Raw genomic sequence first — 11,108 nt, forward strand, 5'->3', positions numbered from 1 at the left:
GCAAAAAGGATCTGAGTCACAGAAATCAGTAGCCCTGACTTGGGCACTTGTAGGCCAAGAAGTCCACCAAGCGCAAAGGAGGCTGGGCACTTGGGGAATGTGTGCTTGAATTAGGCACTGTTGTGCTCCCTTTCTAGCCTGAATCAGTGAGCTTCAGAGGTCACCAAAGGCCCGTGGCCTAGCATCGCAAGATCATTGCTAAGGCCAGCCTGGTGCTTCCAGTCCCCACCCATATGTTCTGTGCACTCCAGGCAGGGCTCCCACTGTGGCTCAGTCAGAGTGGGTACCGTTGAGTGGCCTGGGTCTTAGCACAGACCTTCCCTACAGCCAGGTTCCCAGGGGCTCTGTCATTGGTGCCAGGCAGTCCCAGGCTGGCTGGATCAGATCTTGGGCCGCCAGCCTTTGATGAACTGCATAACCTTCTTGACCTGCAGCTTGGTGAGGTGAAAGTCGTCTGCCAGGATGTCCTCGCTGAGCTGCACGAAGATGCTGCCGTCGATGCGCTCACGAGCAAAGAAGCTCACCACATCCTCCGAGAGTCCGATAAACCGCAGGCTATGCGACACCTCCTCCAGGGAGAGCGCAGACAGGTCAGCAGGGGGCTGCCACGCTGGCGATGAGGGCTCCCGGCTGCCAGAGCCCACAGCTCCATCCCGGGGACTGCCTGGGGGCCCATCCAGGCGCCCCTGCGTGAGGAAGAGTCGTGCCCCTCCTGCCTCAGGCCCCGGCAGGGCAGCTGGTGACAGCGGGGTGGGAACCTGCCGCACGACCAAACCTTCAGGCTCAAAGGCTTTGGTGGAGCCAATTGGCGAGAGGCAGGGCCCGAGGGCCCCTGCTGCTCGGGGCTCCGGACAGCACAGCAGCTCGGGCTCAGCAGAAATACCCTGGCCCAGCTCGAAGGGCTCCAGGGCCTCCAGGGATGTTTCCTGCCACTCAGAGGAAGAGGACAAGGAGGGTGGGCAGGAGGAGGGGGCAGCAGGTAGGTAGGCTTGGCCTGGGGAGGCTGGGCGTGCAGAATAAGCAGGGCTGGAGGTAGCCAGTGGGCCCAAGGCATTAGTGGGCCCGGAAGAGGCGGCCACTGCAGGGCCTGATGGGTAGGGGGGACCAGAAAAAGGATTGAGGGCTCCAAAGGGTATGAAGCGTTTTGGGGGGTGAGAGGGCTTGAACGCAGGCAGGCAGCCATGCAAGGCCTTGCTGGGAGCATCTGCCCCCAGGACGACAGCAGCTCTAGTGCTCAGTGACTCTGTGGGAACCCGGGAGGCCTGGCCAGGCTGTGTGGTGGAGGGCAGGGGTCCTGGGGGTGGCTGGCTGGGGGACTCGCCCGCCTTGCAGTCCCCCCAGGAACATGGATAGCAATAGAGGGAGTAGGCATCCGGGGATGGGGAGCCACTGCCGCTGCGGGAGCCTGCCCTGTGAGGAGACACAAACCCACCAGGCCTGGTCAGGCCCTGAGACCCCACCCCAGGGACCACCAGGCCTTCCTCCCAGCATCCCCAACCCAGAGCAAAGAGCGCAAAGGGAAAATTAAACTGAGTTCAACAGGCACTTTACAATGGCAAGGGGCATCCTCCCCTACAGCCAATTCCTATCACCAATTTACAAAAGAAACTTGCTGGGGCAACTGGGGGAGGGCCCTTCCCCAGCTGCTGCATTTGCCATTGGACTGCGCCAGGCCTGCCTGAGCCCACCTGGACCCCAGCCTTCCAACCACCCCTCCATGCCCAGTATCAAGAAAAATGAGGACTCACCCATCCTGGAGGCCAGCAGAATAGAAGGAGAGGCTGGAGCTGGGGGAGTGGACAGGCTGCAGCTTGGGGAAGCGAGGGGGCACCGGGGGGCTGCCCGAGAGCTGGCCACTGCCACTGCCACCCCGGGGAGGCACAGGTGGTGCGTTGAGCAAGCGACATTCTTCCTTTACCTGCAAGTAGAGGGGGCCATGACCCTGATTGGCCAACCCTCCCCACCCCCTCTACCCTGCAACTGGGCCAGGCAGGCTCTAGGGACTGACTTGTACCCACTTTACCAATAGCTGCTTTGCCCTGCAGCCCAAATGCCACCCACCACCCCACTCCACTGCCTCTTAGTGAAAAGGTGGGACCTATTTCCCCCACCTACAGCACCCCAACACACACATACACACAGAGTCTCTTATTGCCTTGGAAACTCATCACAAGTAGAAGTAGATCAGGGACAACCCCAGGTGGTCTCCCTCCCAACCCAAGGGAATAAGAGAGGAAGAGCGTGACCATGGGGCAGAGGGAAGAGAGGCCTGTGAAGTCGGGTTTCCTCCCCACGGGCAGATCCCCAGAGCCGACTCGGGAATGGTGACAGGCATCACCAGAGGAAGACCTGTCCTGTGAGGCAGGTGTGTTTGGGAAATTCTGGTTAAAACAGGTTTTCTTCATGCAGGACTTGTCAGGGCCTTTGATGTGCTCTGAGTCTCTACCCAATGGAGCCTTCTCTTCCCTGGCCAAGGACTCTTGCTCCATAGAACCTTCTGGATCACGGGGCTTGGGCTTGTCCCACATCCTCAGAGGCCAAGGGCCTACCAGGGTACATGTGCGCCCACAGTGCCCCTGCCGTGTGTGAGGCCAGCACACGGCTGTAGTTGGGTCCTTCTCTATCTCTTCCCCGCAGCATCACATCACAGACTATCCTGCACTTGGGGACTGCAGCAGCAGGACAGCCTCTGGCTGGGCACTCACCGCCTCAGACTTGGGAGGGACAGGAGGCGGCGTCTCGAGCTCCCGACGCGATAACGGTATGGGAGCCCCAAAGGAGATAAGGTCGGGCCCGGGGGGCAGCGGCCGCTTGCGGGCCTCGGCAAGGCTCTCGGGAGCCTGGTGTGCCCATAGCTCCTCATAGGGGATCTCCGCGGGTGGTGCGGCGGCGTTGGCGGCAGCCCAGTCCGGGCTCACATACTCCTGGTCGCCGTCGCCGGCAGGTGCAGTTGCAGGGGCAGGCACGAGCTGGCCAGGGATGCGGGTGGGCGCGGGGGCGTGCAGCGCGGGCAGGCAGAGGCGTCCGCGGCGCGGGCTGGCGCAGTCATCCGCGAGTTCGGCGGGCGCCTCACGTACCGCGGTGGAGTACTCGTCTGGGTCGAAGCGCTCGCGGCAGTAGGATGCGCTGTCACGCACTAGGCGCTCGACGCGCGGGTCCCCCGCCAGCAGGCCCTGGGGCAGCGCGAAGCGTGGCGTGTCGGTGAGCAGCAGGAAGTGCAGCGGCGCCGGGCCCTCGCGGCGCAGCGCCAGCCCCAACACCACGGTCTTAGAGATGATGCTGACCAGCTTGTAGCAGTGGCCCTCGCGCACCGGGTGCAGGTCGTAGGGGTTGCGTGGCGGCCGGCTGGGCACCAGCACGTTCACTGGCAGCCGCACACGCTCGATGATGGCGCGCACCGTGTGCTCACCCTCCTGCATCTGCAGCTCCAGCGGGCTGCGCGTGCTGAAGCGGCCCTGGCACTGGAAGGGCAGGCTCAGGCTCTCGTTGGTGCGGTGGTTCATGCAGATGAGGCAGGGCATCTTGCCTTTGATGGGCCGGGCTCCTGCCCCGCTGCTGTTGCTGCTGCCCGAGCCCCCTGCAGTCCCTGGGCCACCACCGCCCACCCCGGCCAGCGCCCCGGCCCGGCCCAGCTTGCGCAGGAGCGTAGTGAAGCGCGAACGCTCCTTGGTGCTCTTGGCACACAGAATCTCTGCCTGGCCCATAAGGGTGAGCTCGTCTCCCGCGTGCAGCGTGAAGTTGTACACCTCGCTGTCCTCGCTGAATTCACCAGACACCACCTGGGGACCCCGGAGACAGGGTAGGGCCTCAGCCTGGGTCCCGCATGGAAAGCCATGGCAGGGAAGGGCACAGCAGCCCTTCTCTGCGGCCCTCTCCACCCGAAAACAGACCCAGAGCGGGGGGCCCCTGGCAGCTGTGGGATCTTAACTGCACTGCCTCCGGGACCCTGTGCTACCTCCTGCGGTGACTGTGACTGCCAGCTGCTGCTGGGGGAGTTACAGAACCTCGGGCCAGTGAGATGCCCATGTGGGCCGGCCCATCGTGCTGCTCAGCCAGCCAAGAGGAACCGGTGGGAAGAGAAAGGAAAGGACTTGTAAACAGGAGCCCAGCGGGCACTGCACCCTTGCAGCCAGTGCTGCCTGAAAAGGCCTCAAAGTAGGGGACATGACCCCTGTGCAGGTGCTCTCCTGCTGCTCTGCTCTTCAGGAGAAGTACTGGGCCTCGTGCTCTGCCTTTCTGGCAGGTGTCACCCGAAGCCATGTTCAGTACCTCTCTCCGTCCTGACTAGCTATTTCCTCCTCCCCTTACCCAGGGAAGGGGTAATGTGGGGTCAAGGACTGACCTTGACGCTGAAGGTGATGGCTTCCATCACAAAGATGCGGTCTGGGAAGACGCTGGCCACCTCCTCCACGCTGCTGAAATACCTCACTGGTTCCCGCACGTCCCTCGCCTGCTCCAAGAGCTTGAACTTCCCTGTGCAGGAGGAAGTACAGGCTGCTGGGGTGTACCTGCATGGAACCCTGGTGGCCCCTCTGGTTGCTACACCGATCTCACCCAGAACTCAGGAGCCAAAAGGCAGTTCTGTCCAGGCGTGGGTGGGCACTGCACAGCCTTAGCAAAGAGACACGCCTAGATTCCCCCCCAGAACAGGCATCTAGCCCTCACCCACAGTCAGTGAGTGCACACAAGGCCAGCAGGACCTGCTTACGGAAACCCTGTGCCAACTGGCCCCAAATTCCTGGACGCAAAGCTGGCCTCTGGCCAACCATCCACACGACACCAGGTCCAGTCACCAGCTCCTGGCATGTCTCCTGGCTGATCTCTGACCCACTGGGACCCTAAGCAAGGCCCTCTGCCTCTTTGGGATCTGAGGGGTCAGGATAAAAGATCTAGGTCCCTGGCTGACTCTGGAGCCCAGACACTTGCCTTGGGCAGAATAGAGCCCCTGCCCCAGGCCTTGGGGGCTCCAGGAGAGCTGTTCTGAGCCCAAAAGTGTATTCCCAGGTTCTACCCTGTCCTAACCTCCAATCCACTGACCCAGAGGCCTCTGACATGAACCTAGTAAAGCCACTTCCCACGAATGTGGACTTTAATGACCTAACCCGAATCCCATGTATGTAACTGTCAGCTCGTGCTATGCCTCTTTTGTGCCCACTTCAGGAGCACAAAATGTCCAGGCATCCGCTGGGCAGCTTCTTCCCAGGTGTGATACTGTGGGAGGAGCCTGGCACAGGTGACACCATGACAGGTACAGTGTCCCCAGTTCTCAGGGATGCTTCACTCCCACTTGTGTTTATCCTGCAAGCATCCCTGCAGGACCCTTATGCATCACAGCCCTACAGGGGGCTACATATCTGTCTAAGGTACAACAGATAGAGTGGGTAAGATAACACAACCCATGCTACCACAGCCTGGGGACAAAAAGCGAAAGGAAGGCTGTGTTGTAGAGGTGACACTGAGCTGCAGAGGAGTGGGCGTGATTGCACAGTACAGACATCCGACATGGAGACCGCCTGCCTCGCCTGACATGCTGGTGCCTGGAGGGGAGGAGGCTGAAGGGGAAACCGGGATGGGAAGCAGGCAAATGACCCAGCATTCAGGAAAGAGTCAAAAGGAAAACAGACCACAAGATACTTGAAGGGGGACTCCTCAGACCAGGCACTGAGAGTAGACGTGAAGGAAGGAGGGGGCGCTGTCCTCAGGCCACCAGTCTGGTCCCCTCTCCCCCACAGCAATGGCACAGCTATCAAGCAAAAGTTGGGGCCCAGCAGGAGCACACTGTGGGGCCATAGGGGTGGAGTGCCATGGGGGAGAACTGCAGGGTGTTCCATGGACACCATGCAGGTGTACAGAGCAAGGAGGCAAGGGCGGGACGTGAAGCAGCAGCACTTCAGAGTAAGGAGAGAAGGGACAACACAGAGACACAAGGGGAGAACAGGGGCAAGCTGGGAGGGTGCCCTGTCCTGCCCCAAACACTCCAGGATCTTCCTGGCTCTAGGCCACCCACAACCCTGGAAGGTGGCAGGGATACAAGGAGTGGGAGCCAGGCAACGAGCTGGGTTTGGGGTGTCAAGGAGCAGGCGCTGAAGTCTGCCATCAACTGACCAGGAGTAGCCTTCCCCCACCCCCACTGCAAGCAGCCAGGCAGTGAGAAGTGGCTGCCACTCTCCCCGCCCCCCCCCACCACCGTGGGGGAGATTCAGAGCCAAGTCAGGGCTGGAACCGGGGGAGGATGTGGCAGGGGAGATCGATGTAACCATGGCACCCAGCACAACCCCCTTGGCCACAGCCCAGAGCCCAGCGGTGGCCAATACTGCTGGGTGGAAGGAAGGGAGACCTCGCGGGACTGACACTCAGCCACGGCCAGCCGCTTCCTCCCCCTACAGCTTCCTCTCCTGCCTCCTGATAGGTGGGAGCCCTGGTCGGTTGGTCAATCTCCTACATCCCCAGGGGCCCGCCTTGCCCTGGCCAGCCCCTCCACATTGCCCCTGCCCTCCCAAGACACATTTATGCTCCCCTCAGCCTCCCATTGACCGCTGGCACAGGCTCTCATTCTCCTCCCACTCCCCACTCCTGGGGTCAGCTCCATAGCTCACACTTAACAGACTGGGTGGAGGGGACAGCACAGGCTCTGAAGTCAGACCTGGCCAGCTGGATGACCTCGGGCAAATCCCTGACTCCCAGGACCTCAACTGTCCCATCTGTAAAATAGAAGCTGACTATCTGGCTCCAGGTGCATGTGCCAAGTGCTGGGGAGTGCTACGGCACTCTGGGAAGACACCCAGGGTGGAAGGAGCAGGTGTCCCTGACTTCTGGAGAAACAGCATCTTACAGACTCCAGGGTCGCCAGACAGCACCTCCAGCCCACTTAGGAGGGGCACTGCCTGCATCGTCTCCCCTCCCCCACCTTGGCTGAGGCTGTCTTCACAGTCCACTGCCGGCCACCCTGCCAGCCCAGGGCCATTATTAATTCATTAGGTGGAGTCATTGCACTCAGAGACTCCCCTGTTAACTCACCAGCCCCTCCCCCTGTTCCTGGTCTCCACTTTCCCTTCCCGCTGCAAGCAAATATGGGGACCTAGGGGCCATCCTATCACCACCACAGACAGAGGTACGAGGCAGGTTTGGGAGCCCAGGAGCCAGATCCGCCAAGAGCTGCCATGCCTTAGTCTCCCAAGCCCTAATGACACAAGTGAACCAGACGTAGCCCCCCAAGTCACAGTTCTGCCAGGGCTTTCATCCACATGTGCTTCTCTGAACTCCAGAAAGCCAACAATCTGGGGCCCCTTCTAGCCTGAGCAGCCCCTCAAGAGGCCACAGGCCCACAAGAGAGCCAGGTGGGAGGGATACTGGAGACAGTCATCTGTTAATGGGGTGCAGGGAAACGCAGGTACCCACTGCCCAGGGTCGTGCCAGTGTGCAACAGCCTGAATATGGAGCCAAATCTGTCCCACTGGCTCCAGGAGACTTGGGGAGGCCAAGAGCCAGAAGGGGTGTTTCAGTCCAGTGTGGGGAATACAGACGCTGTAGGGTCCTGGGCTTACAAGGGGTGCCAGGCAGCAACAACAGCCCTGCAGCTCCAGTGTGATGCAGCAGGGGGCGCACCTTCACTCTTTGAGACCAGGATGGATCCCACCAATACCATGTGAAATCCCAACACGCCAACACTCACTTGTAATGTCCTCCCGTGAAAACAAGAGCTGTGGGCAGCAGAAGTGTACTGCCAGGTGCAGCCCTGAGGCCCTGAGCACCCCTGCCTGGGTTTGGGGAGTTGAGAGTTGGAGGCTGTGTGTGAAGAAGGCAGATAAGGGGGGAAGGTTTCGCTTGTGAACACTGGAGGGGTGTGGGCATGTTTTTAGTCATTAATTTCAAATCTATTCCTGAAAAAGATGTGGATCCGCAAGCCACCTCTCCAGGAACCCAGGGCTCCAGGCAACAGCACAGAAATGATCAGCTATGCACTCTGCTCCCGTCCATACCTGTCAGCCCTGCCTCCTGCAGGTGCAGGGACACCCTCCCCCAAGGCTGTGTGCCCGGCCCCCAGTTGGGCACACCTGGGTATTGGAGAGGGATGTCAATCTTGGGCCCGATGACATAGTGGCCCTCCTCCAGGGTGTGGGCTGTCACCGTGGTCCACTGGCGGCAGGAATGGATGAGCAGGATGTCTCGCTCGCTGACGCCCTCCGCATACTCCCCTGAGAAGTGAGAGGGAGAAGTGAGGGAGGGTAGGGGAAGAAGGAAAAGGAGAGCGGAGATAAGCAGGGGCTGGAAGAGCCAGCAGGGGTGACCTCACCTCCCCACCATGACCCCTGGCCATGTCAGCCAGGCTCCAGGGACCAGCAGCTACCAGCTGTGACCTTGTGGCTGACCTGCCACAGTGCCTGCACCCAGGCCCTTGGGGAAGCGAGAAGAGGGGGAGCAGTGGGGACTCGCAGAGGGGCAAAGGGCGACCCTGCAGGGGGCTCAGGAGCTTTGTGTCCTCCATGCTTTGGCCTGGCAAGATGGATGCTGTGGGCCCCTGCCAGGAGAGCCCCAGGGTTCCAGGGAACTCCAGTGGGCAGGCACAGAGGGGCCCACTCTGGGTTTGCTGCTCTTGACCATGGGCAGTCTGCTGCACCCAGGGGCCTCAGAGGAGAGAGGGAGACGCCCCGGATGCCGGAGCCATCCCAGAGAAGTGCTTTTCTGCTCTCCCTCCGCCAACTCCATGTCCTCCTGGTTACAGTGACTGGAGGGCCAGGGGAAGGAGGAGGTAGCAGGTCTTACAGTCAGGAACCAGGAGCTCAGCGAGGGGGGCAAGCCACACAGGGGCAGAGGTGTTGGGAGTTGGGAGGGGCCTTGCCCCACAGGCTCCAAACCCAGCAACGGTTTCCAGGGGAGCAGGAGGGAGGCTGGCTTCCAGGAGGTCACTGGGCAGCTGGTGGCTGGCAGGGCCGGGGGACGGGGGTGGGGAGTGTGTGTGTGTGTGTGTGTGTGTGTGTACATTCTTCCTCCCAGCCCCTCAGACACAAGCTATGAAATTCCCGCCACCCCATCAACTGGGAGATGGCTTCCTGGGAAGCTTGGGGGTTCTGCCAAGTGTGTGCATGTGTGTCTGTGTATCAGGGTGGAGGGGGTGCTAGGCATGACCTGAACACACCTCCCCCAGGCACAGACTACAGCCATGCACACACATACACATTAGCCGTAGGTTATGACCACCAGCGGTCCAACCACAACAGCCAGGGATGGGGACTGGGTACCCAAGGATCCCACCACACAGCAACCCTCCCAACACGGATGTACACAACATTTGGGGACACTCAGAGTTCATCAGACATGCTCCCATGCCAGCCACGACCTCCACCCAGTCCTGCCACCGACAGAAAGCAATCTAGGCCATCATGCCAGTTGTTCTGGACACACGTACCCATTCAATGAAGAGCTTCTGCCAGGAAGGGTGCCCCCTCGAAAGCAGTAGCAGGCAAGGGGGAGGTGCCAAGAGGGAACTAAGGCTGCTCATCCCATTCACACACAGACAAACCCAGGATCCTTCACTGACCACGCCTGCGACCATGACCCTGTTGGACCACCCGCACCCCTGCCCGATGACCCAACTCGTCTGCGCCCACCAGGGGCCTGCACGGGCCTCACTGAGGCACTCATCGCCCAGTCCAGCCGCTGCGGCCACCAGCCCCATTAGCATGCAGGGAAGCGAGTGTGCCAACGCGGGCCAAACCCCTATTCTTCTCACACACAAAACCCCTGGCCTGGCTGCCAGCCCCAGCTCCTGCCCCTCCCCCAACCAAGCCGCCCCCCTCTCCACCCTGCTCTCCCAGCCACAGCTTCCTCACTGCATGTTACCTTTGTGGGGTGTCCCCTCTCTGGCCCCCCATGCACGGTCCCATCTGCAAAGTCCCAGGGACAAGTGGAAGGAGGCGTAAGGGAGGGCGAGGTCCCAGTGGCAGGGTGGGGATGGGGGTGGGGGCAACCGGACACAGCGTCCGCTTACTCCGCCGCTCCGAAAGTGGCTTGTGCACCTCAGGGACCCAAGAGTACTCCCGGGGGACATGAAAGAAGGACGCTGAAATGAGTGGCCTAGCGAGGCCAGGAGGTGGCAGGGGTAGGGGGTGGGGGGACGTGCAGACTAGCCCGAAGCCCCAGGGGTGAGAGGCGAAGACAAAGGGATGGAGGGGGCCCAGCGGAAGCAGGGGATCCTAGGGTGGCCGGACAGGGGCGCACCGACGGGGCGGGCACCAGGCTTGACCGCACTCGGGGCTCCAGCGACGCCAGGAACTCTATCGCTAGCCCTGTCCCCCAGGCTTTTTGACTCTATGCCTGAGAGCAGGGCCGGGGGGGGGGGCGCAGCAGTGGACTCTGTGCTCGTGATAGCTCCCGGGTTCCCCTTCCCCTGGGCCTCATACAGGCAGGGCCCCGCCACCCCAGCCAGGGTTGTGGGGAGGCGGTTATCCTTGGCTTCCCACGGACCCAGTCCTTTTCCGCACCCCGGTACCTGGCCCGAGGCAAGCGAGCGTGGGCAGGCGGCAGCGACTGACGATGAGGTCGAGCGGGAAGGCGCCCATGCTCCAGCGCAAGCTGGCCAGTCCGGCCGCCAGTTTCTCCATGGCATGGGCGCGCCGGGGACCCGCCGTCCCGGGGCCCCGACGGCCAGTCCCGCGCCGCCGGGCTCCGGTGTCCGTCACCTCTGGAGCCGCGGCGTAGCTCCGAGGCAGCGGGGCCGGGCGCAGCGTCACGTGTCGGCCTCCCGCGGACCCCGCGCCCGCCCCTCGCCCCACCCCCGCGGCGCCCGCCTGCCCGCCTGCCCCCGTACCAGGCCCGCCCCGCCGGCTCGCGGAGCAGGAGGGATCTAGGACTCGAACCCAGCACCGATCAGGCATCCCGGAGCCCCCGGGCTCTGCCTGGCCTTAGCGCCTCTCGGCACGCTAGTGGAGACCCTGAAGCTGGATGAGCAGCCTGCCCGGGGTCCTCTGGTACTGGTCGTCCCAGGGTCCCCGCCCTTCTCCAATCCCCACATGGGAACTGTCCTGCCCTGCTCGCCTTCCCCTCGAGGATCTCTTCCCGAAGCCTGGGGTCTACAGGTCGATCGGTCCCTCGAGGCGTGTGTGCGGTGC

The 11,108-nt window shown here is 62.0% G+C and overlaps 1 protein-coding gene across 1 annotated transcript; it reads right to left on the minus strand.

Annotated features, from left to right (window-relative positions):
* GAREM2 (GRB2 associated regulator of MAPK1 subtype 2) lies at positions 1–10,693 on the minus strand. The gene is made up of 6 exons (XM_004582648.2): positions 10,490–10,693; positions 8,055–8,195; positions 4,343–4,473; positions 2,706–3,779; positions 1,749–1,918; positions 1–1,410 (listed from the first exon to the last, which is right to left on the minus strand). The coding sequence occupies exons 1-6, from the start codon at positions 10,599–10,601 to the stop codon at positions 381–383; spliced, it is 2,658 nt and encodes an 885-aa protein (XP_004582705.2). The 5' UTR covers positions 10,602–10,693; the 3' UTR covers positions 1–380.
* Positions 10,694–11,108: the final 415 nt, after the last annotated feature.

Source organism: Ochotona princeps, chromosome 8, assembly GCF_030435755.1.
Source record: "Ochotona princeps isolate mOchPri1 chromosome 8, mOchPri1.hap1, whole genome shotgun sequence".
Taxonomy (NCBI): Eukaryota; Metazoa; Chordata; class Mammalia; order Lagomorpha; family Ochotonidae; genus Ochotona; species Ochotona princeps.